The sequence below is a fragment of the Panthera pardus genome, unplaced genomic scaffold (assembly GCF_024362965.1).
Source record: "Panthera pardus isolate Hobbes unplaced genomic scaffold, ASM2436296v1 HiC_scaffold_27, whole genome shotgun sequence".
Taxonomy (NCBI): Eukaryota; Metazoa; Chordata; class Mammalia; order Carnivora; family Felidae; genus Panthera; species Panthera pardus.
This window is the reverse complement of record NW_026526843.1, coordinates 353,991-381,393: the sequence shown is the minus strand read 5'-3', so window position 1 is coordinate 381,393 and position 27,403 is coordinate 353,991. Positions and strand designations below refer to the sequence as shown.

Below are 27,403 nucleotides of genomic sequence, written 5' to 3'. Positions count from 1 at the left end.
TTTATCTTAGAGAGAGAGAGTGCATGCTGGGGAGGGGCAGAGAGAGAGGGAGACACAAAATCTGAAGCAGGCTCCAGGCTCTGAGCTGTCAGCACAGAGCCCAATGCGGGGCTCAAACTCACAAACTGTGAGATCATGACCTGAGCTGAAGTCGGACGCTTAACCATCTGAGCCACCCAAGCGCCCCTAGATTGTCACTTTTTTATGCTGCCTATATTTTTCCCTAGGTCTGATAACAATTTTTAAATGAAATGGCATGTATCCTTTGTGTCAATACCAGCATAATTTATTTTTTTTATTTTTAATTTTTTTTAACGTTTATTTACTTTTGAGACAGAGAGAGACAGAGCATGAACGGGGGAGGGTCAGAGAGAGGGAGACACAGAATCCGAAACAGGCTCCAGGCTCTGAGCTGTCAGCACAGAGCCCGACGCGGGGCTCGAACTCACGGACCGTGAGATCATGACCTGAGCCAAAGTCGGATGCTTAACCGACTGAGCCACCCAGGCACCCCAATACCAGCATAATTTAATAACATTCCTCAATGTCATTCCTCTTCTTTTTGTTTTCCTATTGTAAATAATGTCTGGTAAGTTAAATCTTATTTTCTTATAGAAGCATCATTCTGAGAATAAGGGCATAGACAAAGTGGTGGAGACTCAAGCCCAAGTGGATGAACTGAAAGGAATCATGGTCAGAAACATAGGTATGTTTCATGGCATAGTTCACATGCATGTGGGCAGAAATGATAATAGATTACTTGATTGGGATCAAATTATTCTAGAAGGGCTGAAATAATACTTCCTTATTCTTACTATTGGAAACTAATTATTGGCTAAGATATGGGTATTACCTACTTATGATACTGCCTGCTATATGAATGGTTTTTTCTTAGTACTATAACTGTTCTTCATTCTAATTTGTTAGTTGACTTAGCAATACTAATTTCTGAGACTCTTACAAAAAAGTTCAGCATTGAAGAATAAATTAATCAGTTTTGGCTAGAGATACCCAGATAGCTGATGTTATCAGTAGATGCCTAAAGTATAACTATTTGACTTCCTTAGAAAGTTTGTAGCTCTTGATTGAGAGAAAGAAAGAATTGGTCCAAAAAAACTGACTGTTGTATTCTTCAGAGGACGAACTATGATAGAAATTCAGTCAGCCTGTGTTTTCTCAAGCTGTTCAGCACATTAAACTAATCCAGAGAAATTCATCAAGTTTATTTTATTTTAATGTTTCTTTATTTTTGAGAGAGACAGAGTGCAAGCAGGGGAGGGGCAGAGAAAGAGAGAGACACAGAACCTGAAGTAGGCTCCAGGCTCTGAGCTGTCAGCACAGAGCCCAACACGGGGCTCAAACTTGTGAATCACAAGATCATGACCTGAGCCAAAATCGGATGCTTAACCGACTGAGCCATCCAGGCTCAGTTTATTTTTTAATTGATTATGCAGTTGTATTTAGATTTGGGATGATGCTAATTTTTCTAAAAACACTGGTTCTCAAACTGTCCCTGGGCCAGTAGCATCAACATGCCTTGGGAACTGGTTAGAAATGCAAGTTTTTGGGACCCACCCCAGACCTGTTGAATCAGAAACTGTGAGTGGGGCCTAGCAATCTGTGTTTTCAGAAGCCCTCCAGAGGATTCTAATGCATATTCAAGTTTGAGATCCACTCTTTCTAAGGGGAATATCTCAGACGATAACTTGTATAAAATTGAATGAAACTGATTATATTATTGTTTTATAAGATATTTAATTGAGATTGTTAAATTTCATAAATGTCAGTTTACTTGTAATTTTGGATTTAGTATTTGAATTACTTTGACGTTTATTATTAGAACAGGTACAAACTGTAAAGACATTTTTAAAAAGATTACTCTTGGTCTCACCATTCTGAAGATTTATTTCCATTTTTTTTTAATTTTTTTTATCCATATATACATATTATAATAATAGTTTATATTCAGTTTTGTTTGGGCAGTATAATACAGTGACCAAGATTTGGAGTCCTATGTGCTGGAGTTTGAGTTCTGATGTCACTTCTACCTCCAGTCAGTCCTTGGTCAATCCTCTAACTTCTCTGAACTTTGTTTCCTAATCTGCAAAAAGGAGATGATAGCACCTAAGGTTACCAGGATAAAGGAGAGAATATTTGTGAAGCATATTGTACAGTGCCTAGCATATAGTAAAAGCTGAATTACTGTTAGCTATCATGAGTCTACTTTTTGCTCGTATCGTATGTAATTGGGTTATATTATAGGTTACAAATCATGTCCTTATTTTGGACCTTTGGTTCTTTAGAGAAGTGGTATTCAGAATACTGTTTTACAACCAGATAAAGAGCTTGCTCCAGCATGTAAGTCAGTGCTGTGCTTCCTTCATTGAGAACATCTTGTTATGAATATGTCAGTTGGACTGAACTCTGTGATTAGAGATAGTTGAAGCAGTAGCAAACACTCTTAGGTAGTCACTGATTTAGAGGTTTGTGTTACAGTAATAGTACTGTTATATATGGTTTTGTGCCTATTCCCAGGAATGAGATTAATAGTCAAAAGGGAAGAACTTTTTTTTAAATTTTTATTTTCATTCCAGTTAGTTAACATACAGCGTAATGTTAGTTTTAGGTGTACAATATAGTGATTCAACACTTCCATGCAACACCTGGTGCTCATCACCACAAGTACAATCCTTAATCCCTATATCAATTCCCCCACCCACCTTGCCTTTGGTAACCATCACTGTGCTCTGTATAGTTGACATTCTGTTTCTGGTTTGCCTCTCATTTCCTTTTTTTTCCATTTGCTCATTGGTTTTGTTTCTGAAATTCCACATGTGAGTGAAATCATATGATATTTGTCCTTCTCTGACTGACTTATTTCGCTTAGCATTTTACTCTCTAGCTGTATCAACATCATTGCAGATGGAAGGTTTCATTCTTTTTGATTGCTGAGTAATACTCCTCTGTATACATAAACCACATCTTCTTTATCCATTCATTAGTCTGTGGACACTTGGGCTGCTTCCATAATTTGGCTATAGTAGATAATGCTGCTATAAACATTGGGCTGCGTGTATCTCCTTGAGGTAGTATTTTTGTATCCTTTGGATAAATACCTAGTAGTGCAATTGCTGGATTGTAGAGGAGCTGTTTTAACTTTCTGAGGAACCTCCATACTGTTTTCCAGAGGGACTGCACCAGTTTGCATTCCCACCAACAGTGTAAAAGGGTTCCCCTTTCTCCACATCCTCGCCAACATCTGTTGTTTCTTGAGTTGTTAATTTTAGCCACTCTGACAGATGTGAGGAGATATCTCATTGTAGTTTTGATTTGTATTTCCCTGATGATCAGTGATGTTAAGCATAAAAAGGGAGAAACATGCAATTCTTGATATGTTTTGTCTCTTGGTTATTTGAAGTGATTTCCTACCATTGATTTTAGTTTGAGTTGTATGTCTGGATGCAAACTAGAGAACCTATGGAATGAACTACTAATACTTACTTTTCCTCTATTTTTGGTTGTCAGATGTATTTACTTCTCCTGAAAGTGAAGCATCCAACTGCTACAGTGTTATTACAAATGCATGAATTTCTCAGAAAATGAACCTTTTAAGTCAACTTTTAAATGACTTACTTATTTTTCGAATTACAGAGATATCCAATTAAAATTTAGCAAAAGCATTTCTAATAATCTCAGTTTGATTTTTTAAACAGCTTTATTAAGATAAAAATCACACGCCATACAATTCACCTATTTAAATCATACCATTCAATGGTTTATAATATATTCAGAGTTGCGCAGCTATCACTGTAATCAACTTTAGATCATTGTCATCACCTCTAAAAGAAATCCTATACCCATTTATAGTCACTTCTCTTTCGCTCTCAACATCCAGACCTAAGCAACAATTAATCTTCTGTTTGTCTCGATCGATTTTCCTCTTCTGGACATTTCATACAAATGGAATCATATAATACGTAGCCTTTTGTATCTTGGCTTCTTTCACTTACCTTAATGATGTTGAGGTTCAGTCATGTTGTGGCATGTATCAGTACTTCATTCCTTGTTATGGCTATGTTATAGTCCATTGTATTGAAACCAGTTGATGGACATTTTTGTGGTTTCCACTTTTTGGTTATTATAAATAATGCTTCTGTGAACAGTTGTGTATGAGTTTTTGTTTGAGCCTATGTTTTCAGTTCTCTTGGGGAAATACTGAGAACTATTATTGCTGGGTCACATCGGAACTCTACGTTTAACATTTTGAGTAAGACCAAACTTTCCTAAAGTGGCTACACCCATTGTACATTCCCAACAGTGTACAAGCATTCTGATTTCTCCACATGCCCAAATTTATTATTGTGTTTTTTATTATAGCCAAGCTAGTATGTGTGAAACGGTATCATATTGTGGTTTGGTTTGCATTTCCCATATGACTAATGATGTTGAGCATCTTTTCATGTGCTTATGGGCCATTTGTATTTATAGATCTTTGGAGAAATTTCTATTCAAATTTCTATTCTGTTCTATTCTATCCATTATCGTTTTATATTTTTTATTTTTTATTTTGATTTACTTATTTATTTTTTAGACACAGAGAGAGTAGGGGAGACGGGCAAAGGGAGAGAGGGAGAGAATCCCAAGCAGGCTCCATGCTCAACATGGAGCCCGACACAGGGCTCGATCTCACAACCCTGGGATCATGACCTGAGCCAACATCAAGAGTTGGACACCAAAATGACTGAGCCACCCAGGTGTACCCCATTGTCATTTTTTCTTTTTTTCTAAATTTTTTATGTTTGTTTATTTTTGAGAGAAAGAGAGAGTGAGTGAGCAAGCATGAGCAGGGGAGGGGCAGAGAGAGAGGGAGACACCAAATCTGAAGCAGGTTCCGGGCTCCAAGCTGCCAGCACAGAGCCCAATGAGGGGCTCAAATTCACAAACCGAGATCATGACCTGAACCAAAGTCGGGCTTTTAACTGACTGAGCCACCCAGGTGCCCCCCACATTGTTATTTTTTAATTGGGCTGTCTTAATAATCTTGAGCTGTAAGAGTTTTTTGCATATTCTGGGTATTAGGCCCTTATCAGATATGATATGATTTGCAAATATTTTCTCCCATTCTATGGGTTATCTTTTCATTTTTTTGATAGTGACCTTTGAAGCACAAAAGTGTTTTTTAATTTGTTGAAGCCCAATTTATTTTTTTTCTTTTGTTGCTTGTCTTTTGGGTGTCATATCTAAAAAACAATCCATTGCCTAAGCCAAGGTCACAAAGATTTACTCCTGTGTTTTCTTCTAAACATTTTATAGTTTTAGCTCTTACCTTTAGGTCTATGATCTCTTTTGAGTTAATGTTTGTGTATAAGGTAAGGAAGGGGTCCAACTTAATTCTCTCAAATGTATATATCCAGTCGTCCCAGTAACATTGGCTGAAAAGAGTTTTCTTTTCCTATGGAATGATCTTAGCACCCTTATCAAAAATCAGTTAATCCATAGATGTATGGGTTTATTTCTGTACTCCTAGTTCTGTACCATTTATCTTTATGTCTGTCTTTATGCCAGTATTACACTGTCATGATTATTGCAGATTTGTAGTAAGTTTTTAAATCAGGAATTATGACTCTTCCAACTTTGTTCCTCTTTTTCTGGATTGCTTTGTCTATTCTGGGTACCTTTCCTTTCCATAAGAATTTTTTGCAGTTTCTGAAAAAAAAAGGTAGCTGGAATTTTCATAGGGATTGTGTTGACTCTGTAGATCAATTTGGGAAATACTGCCAAATTCAACAATATTAAGCTGATCCATGAACATGAGATGTCTTTTCATTTATTTAGGTCTTTTTAATTTTTTTTTTGACGATGTTTTATAGTTTTTGGCATACAGATCATACATGACAAAGAGTCTCTGCTTGACCGAATGTTAGACCATCTCTTCTCAGCCCTCTGTTTGTCCAGGCCTCATTCTTAGGCTATGTCCCATGTCTACCTGAGTCTTAACCAAAGAATCCTGCTAAGTCAATCCCTTACCCTTGATATCTGATCACCCTTGATAGGTGATCAAGTTCCTCATCCTCTACCTTTGATGTAAAGTCCTTGGCTTGCCTTTAGGAAGATACTTTTAGGCCAGTTTAGGCCTACCCTTGATTTCTGCCAGTAATTTTTCATCTACTGACCACCCCTTCACTCTACTTGTTGGTTAATAAAACCCTACTTGTCCTTGTTTTTTTATTTTACTGAGATATAATTTACATAAACATCATGTGAGTTTAAAGTGTACAACATGTTAATACATTTTAAATAATGCAATATGATTGCCACTTTAGCTTTTGGCTAACACCTCTATCACATCATATAAATTGTCATTTCTGCAGTGAGAACATTTAAGATCTAGTCTCTTAGCAATATTGAAGTATATAATACAGTGTTGTTGACTATACTCAGTATGCTGCACACTAGATCTCCAGAATTTATTCATGTTCTAGTTGCAGGTTTGTACCCTTTAACATCTCCCTGCTCTGCATCTTCCAGCTCCTGGTAACCTTCATTCTACTTCCTGTTTCTATAAATTCAGCATTTTTAGATTCTTGCATTATGTATAAGTAGTATATAATCTTTGTCTGCTTATGTCACTAAGCATAGTGCCCTCAAGATCCATCCATATTGTCACAAATGGCAGAATTTCATTCTTTTTTATGGCTCAATAATATTCTGTGTGTGTGTGTGTGTATATATATATATGTGTGTGTGTATATATATATGTATATATATATGTGGTGAAGTGTGTTGGTCATATATGACTTTTATTATGCTGAAATATGTTCTATACTCAATTTGTTGAGGGTTTTTATTATGAAATGATGTTGTGTTTTGTAAAATGTTTTCTTCTGCATCTATTGAGGTGATTATAAGTTTTTATCTTTCATTATATTAATGTGATATATCACATCTGTTTATTTGTGTATGTTAAACCATTCTTGTATGCCATAGATAAATCCCAGTTGGTCGTGGTATATGATCATTTTAATGTAGTTTGAATTCAATTTGCTAATTTTTTTTTTTGAGAATTTTTGCCTCTGTGTTCATTAGGAATATTGGCCTATAGTTTTATTTCCCTGTTGTGTCCTCATCTGGATAATGCTGACCTTGTAAAAGGAGTTTGGAAGTATTCCTTCCTCTTCAGTTTTTTGAAAGAGTTTGAGAAGGATTGGCATTATTTTTTCCTTAAATGTTTGGTAGAATTCACCAGTGAAGCCATCTGGTTTTGGGTTTTTCTGTGTTAGAAGCTTTTTGGTTACAGATTTAATCTCCTTACTCATTATTGGAATGTTCATAATTTCTAATTCTTTCTGATTCTGTCTTGTAGGTTGTATGTTTCTAGGAATATATCCATTTCTTCTAGGTTATCCAGTTTGTCGTCATATAATTGTTCATAAGAATCTCTTATGATCCTGTGTATTTCTGTAGTATCAGTTGTAATGTCTCTTCTTTCATTTCTGATTTTATTTATTTGAATCTTCTTTTTTTCTTAGTCTAGCTAGAAGTTTGTCAATTTTATCTTTAAAAAAACAGCTATTAGTTTTGTTGATCTCTTCTGTTATTTTTCTGGTTTCTATTTCATTAATTTCCACTCTGAACTTTATTTCCTTCCTTCCACTAACTTTGGGCTTAGTTTGTTCTTCTGTTTCTAGTTCTTTGAAGGGTAAAGTTAGGTTGTTTATTTGAGGTCTTTTGTTTTCTTAACATATTCATTTATCACTATAATCTTCCCTCGCAGAACTGCTTTTGTAGCATCCTATGTGTTTTGGTGTCCTATGTTTCTATTTTCATTTGCTCAGAGGTTTCTTTTTTTTTCCTTTTGATTTATCTCTTTAACCCGTTAGTTGTTCAAGAGTGTGCTGTTTACTTTCCACATATTTATAGATTTTCCAGCTTTCCTCTTAGTGATTTCTATTTTCATACTACTGTGGTTGGAAAAGATACTTGGTATGATTTCAGTCTTCCTAAATTTGTTAAGATTTGTTTTATGTCCTATCATATGGTATATCCTGGAGAATGTTCCTTGTGCACTTGAGAAAAATGTGTATTTTGCTGTTGGATGGAATGTTCTGTGTATGTCTGTTATGACCACTTGTATGGTTTAAGTCCAGTGTTTCCTTGTTGATTTTCTGTTTGGATGATCTACCCATTGTTGAAAGTAGTGTATTGAAGTCCCTTACTGTTATTGTATTATCTCTTTCTCCCTTCAGATCTGTTAGTATTAAAAATCTTATTTAGGTGCTCTGATATTGTGTGCATGTATATTTAAGATTGTTATATCTTCCTAATGAATTGACCACTTTATTATTATATAATGACTGTATTTGTCCTTTTTTTTTTTTTACTGTTTTTCTGTACAGTCTTATTTTGTCTAAGTATAGCTATCCCCACTTTCTTTTGGTTTCCACTTGCATGACATATCTTTTTTCATCCCTTCACTTTAAGCCTATGTGTGCACTTAAATCTAAAGTGAGTCTCATGTAAGCAGCATATTATTGGATCTTTTTTTTTTAATCCATCCAGCTACTCTGTGCCTTTTGATTGGTGAACTTACTACAGTTAATTTTTGAAATATAAGAGCTTACTAATTCCATCTTATTCACTGCTTTCTGGTTGTTTTTATAATTTCATTGTTCCTTTTTCCTTCCATTTCTGCCTACTTTTTAATTTTTTCCTTTTATTTATTATTTCCCCCCAGGCTATATATATACATACATATGTATGTACGTACATATATACGTACATACATACGTGTGTGTGTGTGTGTATCCCAGAAAATATATGTAGTTTTTAATTGAAATATAGTTGAGGGGCACCTGGATGGCTCATTCGGTTAAGTGTCTGAAGCGTCTGACTCTTGATTTTTGGCTCAGGTCATGATCTCATAGTTCATGGATTCGAGCCCCACATCGGGGTCTGTGCTGACAGCATGGAGCCTGCTTCAGATTCTGTTTCCCTCTCTCCCCGCCCCTCCCCCACTTGCATGCACGCTCTCTCCCTCTGTCAAAAAAGAAAAGGAAAATAGTTGACACACCGTATTGTATTCGTTTCAAGTATACAACATAGTGATTTAACAATTATATACATTATGAAATGCTTACCACGAGAAGTGCAGTTACAGTCTGTCACCATAGAAAGTTATGATATTATTGACTATATTCCCTATGTTGTACTTTTCATCCATGTTAATTATTTTATAGCTGGAACTTTCCACCTCTTAATCCACTCCACCTATTTCACCTATCCCCCCCTCCCTTTCCCCTCTAGCAACCACCAGTTGTAATTATTTATGATCTGTTTCTGTTTGTTTTGTTTCTTAGGTTCCATGTATTAGTGGAATCATATGGTATTTGTCTTTATTTCATTTAGCATAATACTCTCTAGGTCCATCTATATTGTCCAGAATTTCTGCCTACCTTTTAAAATTGGTGATGTTTTGGGATTGTGTGCTCCATTTTCCCTTTATCTTTTGTGAATCTATTCTAGGCTTTTGCTTTGCAGTTACCATGGGGCTTACATAAACCATCTAATAGATAAAATAGTCCATTTTGAGGTGATAGCAACTTAACTTTGACTGAATACAAAACTACCTATTTATTCCCCTTTTATACTTTTGATGTCATAATTTACCTCTTTTTATATTGTGTATTTGTTAAAAATTTATAGTAACTGTAGAGATTTATAATACTCATTTCCTTTCATCTTTATACTATAGTTAAGTGTTTAACACACCATCCTGTTACAGAATTGGAGTTTTCTAAATCTGTATACTTAACCTTTACCAGTGTATTATATACTTTTGTAAGTTTTCATGCCACTAATTAGTGTCTTTTCCTTTTAGCATTTCTTGTATGGCAAGTCTAGTGGTGATGAACTCCCCCAGCTTTTATTGGTCTGAGAATATCTTTATTTCTGCTTCATATCTGAAGAATAAATTTGTTGTATAGAGTATTCTTGGCTGGCAAGTTTTTTTCTTTCAACACCTTGGATATGTTATTCCACATTCATTTGTGGCCTTTAGGGTTTCTGCTACAAAATCCATTGATAGCCTAATGGGAATTTCTTTGTAGATTACAATCTTGTTTTCTCTTTGAGTGCTTTTGAGAGTTTCTCTTTATCTTTGATTTTTGACAGTTTTATTATAATGTATCTTAAGGTCTTTTTGTGTTGAGATAATAGAGTGATCTTTTAACTTCATGAACTTGGATTTCCAGGTCTCTCTCCAGGTTTGGGAAGTTTTCCACTATTATTTCTCTAAATAAGCTTACTGTCTTCTTCTCCCTGTCATCTCTTTTTAGAACCCCAGTTATTCTAATATTTGTACATTTGATGGAGTCCCATAGATCATGTAGGCATTTTGGTTATTTTACATTATTTTCTCCTTGTTATCCTCTGTGTTGTTTCAAAGTTCCTATCCTCTAGGTCACTTATGTCTTCCATTTGGTCTACTTTGAGGTAGATGTTTTCTATTGAATTTTTCATCTCATTCATTGAATTCTTCAGCTCCAGAATTTGATTCTTTGTCATGATTTCTATCTCTCTGTTAAATTTCAGATTTTATTCATGTAGTGTTTTCCTGATTTTGTTAATATTTATTTGAGAGAGAGACAGAGTGCAAGAGGGGGAGGGGCAGAGAGAGAGAGAGGGAGACACAGAATCTGAAGCAGGCTCCAGGCTTTGAGCTGTCAGCACAGAGCCTGACGTGGGGCTCGAACTCACAGACCAAACTGTGAGATCATGACCTGAGCCGAAGTCGGACACTCAACCAGCTGAGCCACCCAGGCTCCCCTCCTGATTTTGTTGATTATCTTTCCGGGGTTTTTTTGTTTTTTGTTTCCTTTTTTGGGGGGGGGGGGCGGGTTGCAGATTGTTGAGTTTCTTCAAAGCAGCTATTTTGAATTATTAGCTAGATTGCAGAATTTCATGCTTTTGATTTCAGTTATTGGAGGATGGTTGTTATCTTACAGTGTTGACATATTTCCTTGATTCTTTATGTTCCTTGAACTTTTGTGTGGCTGCCTTCACTTTTAAAGTAGCAGACACCTCCTAAAGTCTTTGCTAGTTACCCTCAGGTAGGAAATAGCATTCGTCGTCCTCTTATCTGGGGTTTTCTGCAACTTTGTCTGGATATTCCTGCTACATGTTTCTTACTCTTGTGGCAGAATTCTTAAGCTTTTATGTCTTTTCTGGTCTTAAAATTCACCATGCTGGCAGCTAGAAACCTTTTTATTGTTTTCCAGAAAATGACACTACAGTTTGAGTTTATGGTTTCTCCCTTGCCCTCGGATCCTGATCTGATATTCTGAGAGCACTCCTTTTACTGGAGCTCACTCTTGCCATTGCACTTGGGAGCATGCATTAGGAGCTGGCCACAGAGTGGGAGGAGGTGACTTTGCGACTGGTGTGTGGGGAGGAATCATTGGGTGAGGGTCTCCAAGAGGTTTGTGGGTAGACTTCCTGCTTAAGTTCTGAGCACAGTCATCAGGAAGTATGTTCTTTTCGTGTCCTGTGATATTTTTATTCGCCTCTTTCCCAGTCTCCTCCCTGCCCACAGTCTTGGAGTTCTTGCCTCGGTACTCTGGGTGCTGCTGAAGAGACGTGAGTTTCGCCAGTAGCTTGTCACATAGCTGATGTAGCCAGGTACTCACTCACTGTTTTTCCTTTCCCCTGGTAGAGAGATTGCCACCAGCTAGTTCAGCCCAATGTTGTGTTACCTTGGGGATGGTCAGTGCTGGCAAAGTTCCTCTTACCCTCTCCAATGCATCTAAACTTAATATCTATATTTTATGCTCCAGTCCCCTGCTGAAATCTCCTCTTGGCAAAGCTGGCCTTCTATAAATTATGTCTTATCCATGAGTACCTGCCTAAGTCAGTACTCTTCAGGTTTTCTCCAACTGTGGCCAAGAGGGCTTAGGGCAGGTTCACTGGTCCTGCTGGTTCCACAGCCTGCACTTAGGTCTGTCTGCCTGTTACCAATGTATGGGTGCATGGGACCCCCTCAGGTCTTTGGCATATGGTGTTGGATCTGACAACTTCGACATAGGTGCTTTTGTTTGAGGATGGATGCCTAATTAGTTTTTTAAAAGAGGGAACAAAATAGAGGGATGTCTTACACTGCCGTGATGCTGACATCACCCCACTTCTTGTTATATTTACGGTGGAGCTCAATCTTTCTTAACCTATTTTGATAGTTTTGATCCCTATTGCAGTCATCTTGAATAAAATTTTCCTTACCATTTTTGACAGGTGTCAGAATAATTTCCCTTTAATAGTATCTCTCTTCCAACATACTTCTTGCCTTGTTTCTAAGTATTTTATTTTTTAGTTTTTTGATGCTATTGTAAATGGATTTTTTCTCTATAATTTTTGGATGGTTTCATTGCTCATGTATAGAAATACAGTTGATTTTGCATATTGATTTTGTATTGTCAACGTTGTTGAACTTTTTATTAGTTCTAATAGTTTTTTAGTGAGTTCCTTATGTTTTTCTATATACATAGAATAATACATAAGGATGTTAGATTCTGCCAGGTGCTGTTATGCACCAGTTGATCTTATGGATTTCGGATTTATTCTGTTAATACAGCATATTATAATATTTGGTTTTTTGATATTAAATCAACCTTTAATAGTGGAAATAAATGCCACTTCATCATGAGGTATAATCCCTTTAATATATTGCTGGATTTCTTCTAATATTTTACTGTGGTTTTATGTCTTATATTCATGAGATAGTGATCTGTTTTTCTCTGGTGATGTCTTTGTCTGATTTTGATATCAGAGTAAAACTGGCCTCGTAGGATGAGTTGAGAAGTATTCCCTCCACTTCTATTTTGGAAGAGTTTTTGAAAAAATGGTATTAAGTCGTCTTGAAATTCATCTTTGAAGCCATCTAGTCATGGGCTTTTCCTTGGGCAAAGTTTAAAAATTACTGATTCAGAAGTTCCAGTTCAAGTTGGCAACGTAGGAAGACCCTGAACTCACCTCCTCCATTGAACACACCAAATTACACCTATTTACAGAGCAAATCCTCCCGAGGACGAACTGAGGGCTAACTGAACAGCTTCTGTACAACAGAAGATAGAACAGCAAAAGACAATGGCAAGAGAGATGGAGACACAGCAGTGAAGGGAATCCCCACCCCTGACGCTGTGAACTGCAGTGGGGAGAGATAGTACTGAGGGACCAGGAGCAGTCATCTGTCCTTGGGCACAGAAAAAAAGGCATGGTTTAAAAGAGAAACTAGCTCATAAAAGAGCTACTCTTAGAACTCCACCAAACACCACATAGCTGCTGGAAATCTCTGGGTCAGAGGAGGGACTGGTGAGCAACATGGTTTATGCTCCTGCTTCCCCTTGAAAGCACTGACCCAGCAAGGTCTGGATGCCATAACTAGTTTGCCACTTCTTGAGACCCAGGTTCCCTAACGCACACCAGCCCTGGATAGCTGGGGTACAGGGAAAACTCAGTTTAAAAGGGAAACTAGCACATAAAAGAGCCAGCCCTAGAACTCCGCCAAATGGTGAGGGAGCTGCTGGCATACTCTGCGGGTGGGAGGGACTGACAGACATGGTCTGTGTCCCCCGCTCCACCTTGGAAGCACAGACCAGTACACAGTCTTGGCATGAAAACTGACCTGCCGCCTCAGTGAGCCCCAGGCCTCTAGCCCACACCACACCACACCAGCCCAAGCCATCCCACCAAGGTGGCCACAGAGTAGCGCATGCTGCACACTGGGACACCCCTGGTTAGTGCTCAGTACAGCTCCAGCTTTTGTGCCAAGGTGACACAGGTGCAAGGCACCCCAGAACACTCCAGGGCCTCACCACTTTGGCCTCAGACAGCTTGCTCGGGAACCTCTGATACAGAGTGCTCTGGAACCTCCTGGCTGATGTCTGCTTTGGATCCAGCTGCCTCAACCAGGGCACCCCTGCATGAAGCACCCTGGCGCACCTCTGCCCATGCCAGCCTCAGCTCCATTCACCAAGCCAAGGCACCCCTGCATCGAGCACCCCAGGACATGTCAGCTGTACCCACTTCAGCTTCACCTGTTCTGCCAGGGCATACTTTGTAGGGAGAACCCAGACATCACACTGGCCCACATCCACTTCAGTTTTACCCATCCTGCCAGGATGCCCACTGCATGGAGCACTCCAAGACCCCCTGGCATATACCTTGTCTTGGCTCCAGCTGCCCCTCCAGGGTACCGGCTGTGCAGAGAGTCCTGGAACATCCTGATTTATATCCACTTTAGCTTCAGCTGTCCTGCCAAGATGGCCTCTGTGCATAGATCCCCAGGACCCTCCCATCTTTCAGCCACTTCAGCTTCAGCTAATCCTGTCAGGGCACCTTCTGTGTGGAGAGCCCATGGACCTCCCAGCCCACACACGGCCTCAGCTCCAGCCACCTTGCAGGGCATACCCGCCCCCCCCCCACCCCGCCCCGCCTTGGGCAACTTGGAATACCCTGAACTTCACCCATTTCAGCAATAGCTGTCCTGCCAGGGCACCTGCTGTGTGGAGAGCCCAGGGACTGTACTGGCCTGCAGCTACTTCAGCTTTAGCTTTCCTGCCAGGGTGCCCACTGTGTGGAGAACCCTGCGACCCCCAACCCATGCCAGCCACAGCTCCAGCCAGCCAGCAAAAATCACCAAGCACACACAGTCTACACAGGGAACAACCAGACACAAGATCATTCCTTCAATTTTAGGAGAAGTAGCTGCTCCATATAATCCATAGAAACAAACATAGAAAGTTAAGCTAAATGGGGAGACAGGGCAACATGCTCTAAGAGGAACAAGACAAAAATGTCAGTCAAATAACTAAATGAAATGGAGATAAGCAACATGTCTGATAAAACATTTAAAGGACTGATTGTAAAGGTGCCCACTGGGCTGAAGATGAGTGGAAGAACTTAGTGAAACCTTCAATAAAGAGGTATAAAATATAAAAAAGGACCAATCAGAGTTGAAGAATACAATAGCTGTAATGAGAAAAAATACACTAGCAGGAATCAGCAATAGATTAGTGGATGCAGAAGAACATACCAGCAATCTGGAAGGCAGGGTAATGATAAGCACCCAAACTGAATAGCAAAAAGCGAAAAGAATAATTTGAAACCATGAGAGTAGGTTAAGGGATCTCTTGGACAATATCAAGCAAACAAATGTTCACGTTCTAGGGATCCCAGAAGAGGAGGAGAACGGTACAGAAAACTTACTTGAAGAAATAAGAGCTGAAAACTTCACTAACCTAGGGAAGGAAATAGACATCCAGTTTCAAGAAGCACAGAGAATTCCAAACAAGATGAATTGAAGGAGGTCCATACCATGACACATAATAATTAAAATGTCAAAGATTAAAGATAAAGAGAGAATTTTAAAAGCAGCAAGAGAGAAGCAAAAACTTACCTACAAGGGATACTCTATATACTCTATAAGGCTATCAGCTGATTTTTCAGAAGACACTTTGCAGGCCAGAAGGGAGTGGAATGATACATTCATAGTGCTGGAAGGAAAAAAAAAACAAAAACCTGCAACCAAGAATACTCTATCTGGCAAGGCTATCATTCAGAATTGAGGAGAGATAAAGAATTTCCCAAACAAAAGTTAAATGAGTGTATTACCATTAAACCAGCCTTACAAGAAATGTGAAAGGGACTTCCTCAAGTGAAGAAGAAAAGACCATAATTAGAAATAAGAAAATTATGAATAGAAAGATGTAAAATATGACAGCATATACACAAAATGTGGAGAGAGGTAAAAAAAATAGTGTTTTTTTAGAATGTGTTTGAACATCAACTTAATATAGTCTGCTGTATAAGGATATTATATATGAACCTCAATGTAACCACAAGCTCAAAAGCTATAAGAGATGCACAAAAATAGGAAGCCAAACATAACAGTACAGAAACTCATCAAACAGAGAGCAAGAGAAGAAGAAAGGAACAGAGAAGAACTACAGAAACAACCAGAAAACAATTAACAAAAGTGGAAATAAGTATATATCTGTGAATAATAACTTTAAATGTAAATGGCCTAAATGCTCCAATCAAAAGATCTAGAGTGGCAGAATGGATTGAAAAGAAAAAAATACCCATCTCTATGCTGCCTGTCAGAGACACCTCAGACCTAAAGACGTATACAGTCTGAAAGTGAAAGGATAGGAAAATATTTACCAAAAAAATAGAAGTGGAAAAAAAAAAAAGCCAGGGTAGCAGTACTTGTATCAGACAAAATATGCTTTAAAACAAATACCGTAATAAGAGATGAAGGGCATTACATAATGATAAAGAGATCACTCCAAAAAGAAGATATAAAAATTGTAAATATCTATGCACTCAATATTGGACCACCTAAATATGTAAAGCAAATATTAACAGATATAAAGAGAGAAATTGATGGTAATATATATTATTAGGGTTCTTTAACACCCCACTTACTTTATTGGGTAGATCATCTGGGCAGAAAATCAATAAGGAAACCGTGGTTTTGAATGACACCCTGGACTAGATGGATCTAGCAGATATATAAAGAACATTCCATTCAACAAACAGAGTATACACTCTTTTCAAGTGTACATGGAACAGTCTCCAGAATAGACTACATGTTGGGTCACAAAACAAGTCTCAAATTTAAGAAGATTGAAATCTTAACCATGTATCTTTTCCAGCCATAATGATATGAAAGTAGAAATCAGTCACAAGGAGAAGAACTGGTAAAAACACAGACATGTGAAGCCTAAACAGTATGGTACTAAACAACCAATGGTTCAATGAAGAAATCAAATAAGAAATCCAAAACTACATGGAGACAAATTAAAATGAAAACACAATGGTCCAAAATCTTTGGAACACAATGAAACCAGTTCTAAAAAGGAAGTAAATAATATACAAGCCTATTCCAAGAAAGAAGAAAAAGCTCAAATAATCTAACCTTACACCTTAAAGAACTGGAAAAAGAACAAAGCCCAAGGTGAGTAGATGGAAGGAAGTAATAAAGATCAGAGCATAACTAAATGACATGGAGACTAGAAAAAAAGAAAAAACGATAGAAAAAAAATAATGAAACTGAGAGCTGATTGTTTGAAGGGATCAAACAAAATTGACAAACCCTTAGCCAGACTCATCAATAAAGAAAGGGAAAAGGAAGGAGGCTAGGGATATTGTTGAATAGGAAGGAGGACCCTACACTCACCTTGGCCCATGGATGCAACTACATAACAGTCACATCGGTGTAGATAACCCAGAAAATGACTGGAAGACTGGCAGAGCAAACTCCACAACTAAAGGTAGAGAAGAGGCTACACTGAAGAGGGTAAGAATGGTGGAGATGTGGTGGAGAGCAAAATGGACCATGGCCATCCATGGTGGTGGCGGTGGGGCAAGCCACGGGTGTGAAGAGGGGAGAGAAATAGACTATTATACCAGGAAGCATGCATGGTGAAGACAAATCCATGTAATGTTTGGCTCTGAAAGCTAGAAGGGCCAAATTTCATGAGTTCTTATAACCAGTGGGACTTAACACCTGGAATCTTAAAAATCCTCAGTTCTGGGAGAGCCTAGAAGGGTGAGCGTAAACTGAGTCCCCACCTTTATAGAGACAGCACGATGAACAGCCTGTGGAGATACAGCATAGAAGTAGTAGTTTGGAAAACGCCTGGGACATATGGGAGGGAGAGTAGCTTGCTCATTTCAGAGCATGTCCCAGAGAAGCAGGGATGGCTGATAGACTTCTATAGGAACAAAGTAGCCGGCAGGCACCATCTTACATCCCCACCCCCCAGCATAAACACAGGGCATCTGTGGGAACAAGTGTGGGGCCAACACTTACTACCTAACCTGCTCACATGAAACTCCGCTCTCCCTGTGCTTTGTTGGATCTACCCTTCCCAGTCATACTTGCCTCATTCTCAGTGCTGTGGATCCCCTCCCTCAGAAGAGCAGTGCAAGCCTCATCAACACTGCATCTTCCTATCCACATGTTTTTCAGGGCCTCGGTCCTGGAGGTGGGGGCAGCAGCGGTGGTGGCAGGCCTTGTGGGAGCTTGAGACTTACCTTATTAAAATTACATGTCCTGTATGCCTTGCAGATCTGCCTAGGCTGACCTGGTCCTGGTCCTCGTGGTGGCTGCAGGTCTCATTTTGCAAGCAGACTGGTGTGCACCTTGTTAAAACTTTACAGCCTACCCTGACCAGAGACCAAACACTGCCCACAGCAGGCAAAGAGAGCCTCTGCAGATGCACCAATTGAATGAAAAAGCGGCCAGGACACAACAGCAGGGTGCATGCAGCACACATTGGTATATCCCATGAAGCACCAGGTCCTGGGGAACAAGGGACACTGAACTGCAGAGTACTACAGCACCTCTTCTTCATAAGGGCAACACCTTCAAGAGTAGGATATGTAGCTGACTTTCCTAACACACAGAAACAGACACAGAGAAAATGAGGAGAAAGACAAATATATCCCAGATGAAAGAACAGGACCAAACCACAGCAAGAGACATAAGTAAAATGGATATAAGTAATATGCCTGGTAGAAAATTTAAAGTAATGATCATAAAGATACTCATCATATTTGAGAAAAGAGTGGAGGGCGTCAGTGATACCCTTAAAAAAGAGATAAGGGGCGCCTGGGTGGCTCAGTCGGTTAAGCGGCTGACTTCGGCTCAGGTCATGATCTCACGGTCTGTGAGTTCGAGCCCCGCATCGGGCTCTGTGCTGACAGCTCAGAGCCCGGAGCCCATTTCAGATTCTGTGTCTCCCTCTCTCTCTGACCCTCCCCTGTTCATGCTCTGTCTCTCTCTGTCTCAAAAATAAATAAATGTTAAAAAAAAAATTAAAAAAAAAAAGAGATAAAAAAGAACCAATCTGAAGTGAAGAATACAGTAAATGAAATTAGAAATATCCCTGTTGGAATAAATAACCAAGCTAGAAAAAAACAAGGAGTGAATTAGCCACCTGGAAGACAGAACAATGGGAAATAATCAGGCTGAGCAGCCGAGAGAAAAAAAAAAGTTATGCAAAATGAGAATGGTCTTAGGGAACTTAGCGACTCCATCAAGCATAATAATATTCACATTGTAGGTATCCCAGAAGAAGAGAAAGGAGGGGCAGAAAATTTATGTGAAGATACAATAGCTGAAAACTTACCTAATATGGGGAAAGAAACCTATCCACATGCAGGAGGCACAGAGATCCCTTCCCAAAATTCAGCCGAGGGGGTCCACACCAAGACACATAGTAATTAAAATGCCAAAAAGTGGTAATGAAGAGATAATTTTAAAAGGAGCAGGAGAAAAGACCATTATACACAAGGAAATTCCATAAGGCTGTCAGCTGATTTTTCAGCAGAAACTTTGCAGGCCACACAAGAGTATCATGATATACTCAAAGAACTGAAAGGAAAAAAATCTGCAGCCAAAAATATTTTATGTAGCAAGGCTATTATTCAGAATAGGAGAGATAATGAGTTTCTCAAACAAAAGCTAAAGGAGTTCATGACCACTAAACCAGCCCTATAAGAAATATTAAAGGTGACTCTGAGTGGAAAGACTGTAATTAAGAGTAGGAAACACAAAAGCAATAAAAATAAGTATATCTGTAAAAATCAGTCAAGAGATCCACAAAAGGATGGAAAATATGATGCTATATATGTAAAACGTGGTGGGGGGAAGAGGAGTGAGAAATGGGTTCACACTTAAATGACCATCAACTTCATACAGACTGCTATATGCATATGTTATATACAAACCTAATGGTAATCACAAATCAAAAGCTAGTAATACATATGCAAAGGATAAAGAGAAAAGAATCCCAAGTATATTACTAAGGAAAGCCAGTAAACCATGAAAGACAAAAGAGAGGATCAGAGAAGAACTACAAAAACAACCACAAAACAAGTACCAAAATGGTAATAAATATATATCTATCAATAATTACTTTTAATGTAAATGGACTAAACAATCAAAAGGTACAGGGTGACAGAGTAGCTGATAAAATAAGAAAAAGGTTATGAGAAGTGAGGGGATGGAAAAACATTTATCATGCAAATGGATGTCGGAAGAAAGCTGGAGTAGTAGTACTTCTATCTGACAAACTAGACTTTAAAACAAATACTGTAACAAGAAACAAAGAATGACACTATATAATCAGAAAGGAGAAACCCAACAAGAAGATATAACAATTGTAAACATTTATGCACTCAACATGAAAGCACCCAAATAGATAAAACACTTAATAATAAACGTAGAAGACCGAATTGATAGTAATATGATAATAGTGGGGGACTTTAGTACCTCACTTACATCAATGGACACATCCAAATTTAAAATCAAGAAGGAAACAGTGGCTTTGAATGACACACTGGAACAGATAGATTTAACAGATATGTACAGAACATTCCATCCTAAAACACATTCTTTTCAAGTGCATGGGGAATGTTCTCCAGAATAGATCACATATTAGGCCACAAAACAAGTCTCAACAAATTCAAAAATATTGAAGTCATACCGTATATTTTCTTTGGCCACAATGCTATAGAACTAGAAATCAACCACAAGAAAAAAATCTGGAAAGACCACGAATACATGGAGGTTAAATGACATGCTACTAAACAATGAATGGGTCAACCAATAAATCAAAGAAATCAGAAATCACATGGAGAGAAATGCAAATGCAAATAAAATAGTCCAAAATCTTTGGGATGCAGTGAAACCAGTTGTAAGAGGGAAGTTTATAGCAATAGAGGCCTACCTCAAGAAGCAAGAAAAATCCCAAGTAAACAACCTACCCTTATACCTAAAGGAGCTAGAGAAAAAAACAAACAAAACCTAAAACCTGCAGAAGGAAGGAAGTAATAAAGATTAGAGCAGAAATAAATGAAATAGAAAGTTAAAAAAAAAAAAAGGCAATAGAACAGGTCAAAGGAACCAGGAGCTGCTTCTTAGAAAAGATCAACAAAATTCATCAATCTAGCCAGACTCATAAAAAAAGAGAGTATGCAAATAAACAATCAAATAAAGGAGGAGAAATAACAACTGACACCACAGAGATAGAAATGCTTATGATAGAATATTATGAAAAATTACATACCAACAAATTGGACAACCTAGAAAAAAATGGATATATTTCTAGAAACATATAACCTACCAAAGCTGAAGCAGGAAGAAATAGAAATTTGAACAGACTAGGGGTGCCTGGGTGGCTCAGTTGAGCATCTGACTTTGGCTCAGGTCATGATCTTCCCATTCTCAAGTTTGAGCCCCATGTCAGGCTCTGTGCTGACAGCTCAGATTCTGACAGTTTCAGATTCTGTGTCTCCCTCTCTGTCTCTGTGCCTCCCCCACTCGTGCTCTGTCTCTCTCAAAAATAAATAAACATTAAAAAACCTGGAATAGGCTAGTTACCAGCAATGAAGTTAAATCAGTAATGAAACAACTCCCAACAAAGAAGCCCATGACCAGACAGCTTCCCAGGGGAATTCTACCAAACATTTAAAGAAGAGTTAATACCTGCTCTTCTCAAACTTTTCTAAAAAATAGAAGAGGAAGGAAATTTTCTAAATTCATTCCACGAGGCCATCATTGCTCTGATACCAAATCCAGATAAAGACGCCATCAAAAAAGAACTACAGGCCAGTATCTCTGATGAACATAGACGCAAAAGTCCAACAAAATAACTAGCAAACCAAATCAGCAATACATCAAAAAAATCATTCACCACATGCAAGTGGGATTTATTCCTGGGCCACAAGCGTGGTTCAGTATTTGCAAATCAATTAATGTAACACATCACATCAGGAGGAGAAAAGATAAAAACTATATTATCATTTCAAAGGATGCAGAAAAAGCACTTGACATTGTACAACATCCATTCATGATAAAAACCCTCAGCAAAGTAGGTTTAGAGGGAGCATGCCTCAACGTAATAAAAGCCGTATATGAAAAACCCATGGCTAACATCATACTCAGTGGTGAAATCCTGAGAGCTTTACCCCTAAGGTCAGGAACAAGACAAAGATGTCTGTTCTCACCACTTTTAATCAACATACTACTGGAAGTCCTAGACATAGCAGTCAGACAACATAAGAAATAAAAGGCATCCAAATTGGTAAGGAAGATGTAAAACTTTCACTGTGTGCAGATGATGTGATATTCTGTATAGAAAACCCTAAAGACTCCATCAAAAAACTACAGCTGATAAATGAATTCCATAAAGTCGCAAGATGCAAAATAGATGTATAGAAATCCATTGCATTTGTATACATTAATTAATGAACCAGCAGAAAGAGAACTTAACAAAACAATTCTTTTTACAGTTGCGCCAAATATAATAAAATACCTAGGAATACACTTAACCAAAGAGGTGAAAAGACCTGTACTCTGAAAACTATCAAACTTTGATGAAATAAATTGAAGATAACACAAAGAAATGGAAAAGCATTCCATGCTCATGGATTGTAAGAAAAAATATTGTTAAAACATCTATACTACCCAAAGCTGTCTATACATTTAATGCAAACCCTGTCAAAGTACCACCATCATTTTTCACAGAGCTAGAAGACCCCAATAGCCAAAGCAATATTGAAAATGAAAAAATTGGAGATGTCACAATTCCAGACTTAAGTTACATTACAAAGCTATAGTGATCAAAACACTATGGTACCGGCATACAAATTAATGGAATGGGACAGAGAGCCCAGAAATAAACCCACAATTATAAGATCAATTAATCGTTGACAAAGGAGACAAGAATATGCAATGGGAAAAAGATAGTCTCTTCAACAAATGGTGTTGGGAACACTGGACAGCAACATGCAAAAGAATGAAACTGGACCTCTTCCTTATATCATACACAAAATTAAATTCAAAATCTATTAAAGACCTAAATGTGAGACCTGAAACTATAAAAATCCTAGAGAAGAGCACAAACAGTATTTTCTCTGACAGTTGTAGCAACATCTTCCAAGATAATGTCCCCTGAGGGAAGGGAAACAAAAGCAAAAATAAACTATTGGGACTTCATCAAAATGAAAAGGTTCTGTACAGTGAAGGAAACTACAAAACTAAAAGAATCTATGAATGGAAGAAGATATTTGCAAATGATATATCTGATAAAAGGTTTTTTCCAAAATATTTAAAGAACTTGTACAACACTAAAAATTTAAGCCAAATATTCTAATTAAAAAATGGGCAGAAGACATGAACAGATATTTCTCCAAAGAAGACATTCAGATGGCCAACAGACACCTGAAATGATCTCAACATCACTTGTCATTAGGGAAATGCTAATCAAAACCATGATAAGCTGTTGCCTCACACCTGTCAGAATGGCTAAAATTAAAAACTCAAGAAACAAAAAAGTGCTGGAAAGGATGTGGAGAAAAAGGAACCCTCTTGTACTATTGGTGGGAATAAAGTGTGCAGCCACTGTAGAAAACCATATGGAAGCTCCTCAGAAAGTTAAAAATAGAGCTGCCTTACTATCCTTAATAGCACTACTGTGTATTTCCCCAAAGAATACAAAGCACTAATTCAGAGGTATCTATGCATGCCTATGTTCATAGTAGCCTTATTTACAATAGCCAAACTATGGAAGCAGCCCAAGTGTTCATTAATAGATGAATGGATGGATGAAAATGTTAGACACACAGGAATATTATTCAGCCATGAAAAATAATGAAATCTTTTTATTTGCAATAACATGGATCAATCTAGAGTATAGTACTGAGTTAAATATGCTAGTCAGAGAAAGGTAAATACCATGAGTTCAATCTTGTATAATTAATGAACAAAACAAATGAACAAAGGGAAAAAAGAGACAAATCAAAAATCATACTCTTCATTATAGTGAACAGAAGATTAACAGTGGGGAGGTAGGTGGGGAGTGGTGTGAAACGGGTAAAGGGGATTAAGAATACACTTATCTTGATGAACACTGAGTAATATATGGAACTATTGAATCACTATATTGTACAACTGAAGCTGATACAACACTGTATGTTATTTGCTGGAATTAAAATGTATTCATTCATTCATTCATTTATGGTGCAAAAGGTGACCCATGGGCAGAAAGAGCTACATTGGGGTTGTGAAGAATGGTTGGTTTTATACTATGGAGTTGGGGGGGGGGGTACAGTCAAAGGGGAGGCCTCCAGAGGGACTTTGATATGCTAAAGAAGACTCCTAAGATACCTGAGGCCTTGCTATTGTCAAGCTAAGGTTGTTTTTCCCTCTAGCAAAGCATTAACATTAGGACCATAGGGGGTTCCTGGAGAAATGCTGTGCTTGCTTGCCTTAAGTATCTGTCAATGGGCTGCAGGTTATGAGGAAATTTAATTTTACCTGCCATCTCCTTCTTGGCTTTGTTCCTCCTATCACTGTGGAGGGGCGATACTGGGTCATATTATGTCACCCACTGCAGTAAAGCTATAGGGGCATTTTTCATGGGCTCCTATATCCAAAATAAAACCTGTACCCCCTTCACAGGAAACTAATGAGCAAACTAATGTGCCTTCTCATTCCTGTGAACCTGTGAAAGACGTCAAACTTCTCTTATGATGGTTGTACCTTTCTTTTTCATTCTCCTTTCCCCAATTTATACTAATAATTCCTTCTTAAAATGGGCCGTTCAAAAAGATCATCACAGACATTTGGATTACAAACCAGAAAAACCCTTCTGATTCCTGCTGTTTGTTCCAACTCCCATTTGAGGATGCTTCAAGCCTGACATCTAAAAAACTTTTCACTGGCAGCACTGGCAGACCCTGGGTTTGTAATTTGCTCTGTTTTATATATATATATATATATATATGTATATATATATATATATATATATATACATATATATATATGGAAAGCCAGTGAACCATGTTGGTATGTAATATATATACTATATATTAATCTATATTTTTCTTGTTTCTATAAATATGCCTTTTACTAATTACCTGATTGTTTACTAAACAAAACAGTCTATATGATGGCTAAACACCACCTGTCACACAGTTAAGGCCTTAAATGGCTCTCAAAGTAAAATTATATTATTAAATACTGAAATAACTCAAATGCATAAAATTATTTTAATTTAAAAAATAAAGGGGTACCTGGGTAACTCAGTCAGTTAAGCATCCAACTCTTAATTTTGGCTTGGGTCATGATCTTACAATTGTGGGATCAAGCCACGCATTAGTCTCCTTGCTGAGCACAGAGCCTGCTTAAGATTATTTCTCTCCCCCTGCCCCTTTCCTCCATTTGTGTGTGCTCTCTCACTCACTCACTCACTCACTCACTCGAAGGAAGGAAGGGAGGGAGGGAAGGAAAGGAAAGGGAAGGAAGGAAGGAAGGAAGGAAGGAAGGAAGGAAGGAAGGAAGGAAAAATAGAGAAGGACCCATATAAATAAAATCAGAAATGAAATGGAAGTAATCACCAACACCAAAGTAATAAAAAGGTTATAATAGACTACTTTGAAAAATTACATGCCAAGAAATTGGGCAACCTAGAAGAAATGGATAACTTTCTAGAGACATACAATATTCCAAAACTGAATTAAGAAGAAAGAGAAAATCGGAAAGACCAATTACTAGTAACAAAATTAAATCAGAATTAAAAACCTACCAAAAATTAAAAGTTCAAGACCAGATGGATTCACAGGGGAATTCCACCAAACATTTAAAGAAGAGTTAGTACCCATTCTCCTCAAACTATTCCAAAAAGTAGAAGAGGAAGGAAATCTTTCAAATATATTCTATGAGGCCAGCATTACCCTGATATCAAAACCAGACAAAGACATCACAGAAAAAGAAAACAGGTCAATATCCCTGATGAACATAGATTCAAAAATCCTTGACAAGATATTAGTAAACCACATCCAGCAATACGTTAAAAGGATCATTACCACAATCAAGTAGGATTGATAATGGGGATGCAAGGATGGTTACACATTTATAAATCAATCAATGAAATACACCATATCAACAAAACAAAGGATAAAAATCATACAGTCATCTCAATAGGTGGGGAAAAAGCATTTGACAAAATTCAATATCCATTCACTATAAAACTCTCAGCAAACTGGTTTTAGAAGGAACATAATTCAATATAATAAAGCCATATGACAAATCCACAGCTGACATCATGGTCAGTAGTAAAACTTGCAGTGCTTTTCCTTTAAGATCAGCAATAAGACAAGAATGTCCACTCTCACCACTTTTATTCAACATAGTACTAGAAGTCCTAGCCATAGCAGACAGTAAAAAGAAATAAGTGGCATCCATATTGGTAAAAGAAGAAGTTGAGCTGTCTCTTTGCAGATGACATGATAGTATACATAGAAAACCCTAAAGACTCCACCAAAATGTACTAGAGGTAATAAATTCAGTAAAATTGCAGGATACAAAAATAATACTCAGAAATCAGTAGTTTGTATGCTTATAACTAAAGTAGCAGAAGGAGAAATTAAAAAAATTCCACTTGCAGTTGTACCAAAATAAAATAAATAAAATACAGTAAAATACACTACCTAAGAATAAATTTGACCAAGGAGGCAAAAGCCTTGTAATCTGAAAACTAGAAAAAGGTCCATGAAAGAAATTGAAGACAACAAAAGCAAACAGAAAGCTATTATCCCATGCTCATGGATTCGAAGAATTAATATTGTTATAATGTCCATACTAGCCCAAAGCAATCTACAGACTCAATACAATCCCTATCAAAATACCAGTAGTATTTTTCACAGAACTAGAACAACTAAAACTAAAATTTGTGTGGAACCACAAAAGACTCCGAATAGACACTCTCTTTAAGGAACGGTGTTGAGAAAACTGGACAGCTACATACAAAAGAATGAAACTGGACCACTTTCTTTAACCATACATGAAAGTAAACTGAAAATGGGTTAAGGAAATAAATGTGCAACCTGAAACCATAAAAATCCTAGAAGAGAACACTGGAAGTAATTTCTTTGACATTGCCTTAGCAACATGTTTCTAAATAGGTCTGTTGAGGCAAGGGAAACAAGCAAAAATTAACTATTGGGACGGCATCAAAATAAAAAGCTTTTGCATAGTGAAGGAAACCATCAACAAAACAAAAAGGCAATGTACTCAGTTGAAGATATTTGCAGATGACACATCTGATAAGGGTTTAATATCTAAAATGTATTTTAAAAACTTGTACAACTCAATGCCCCAGTCAAATAACCTGATTAAAAAATGGGCAGAAGACCTGAATAGACATTTTGCCAAAGACAACTAGATGGCGAACAGACCCATGAAAAGATGCTCAGCATCACTCCTCATCAGGAAAATGCAAATCAAAACTACAATGAAATATCATATTACATCTGTGAGAATGGCTAGTATCAAAAACAC

At 37.7% G+C, this 27,403-nt stretch overlaps 1 protein-coding gene across 1 annotated transcript in view; it reads left to right on the top strand.

Annotated features, from left to right (window-relative positions):
• VAMP7 (vesicle associated membrane protein 7) overlaps positions 1–27,403 on the top strand; it is a 57,739-nt gene that overhangs the window by 20,711 nt on the left and 9,625 nt on the right. Inside the window, exon 5 of the mRNA XM_019439225.2 lies at positions 616–706. Coding sequence (XP_019294770.1) covers positions 616–706 — 91 coding nt within the window. The remainder of the gene's footprint in view (positions 1–615; positions 707–27,403) is intronic.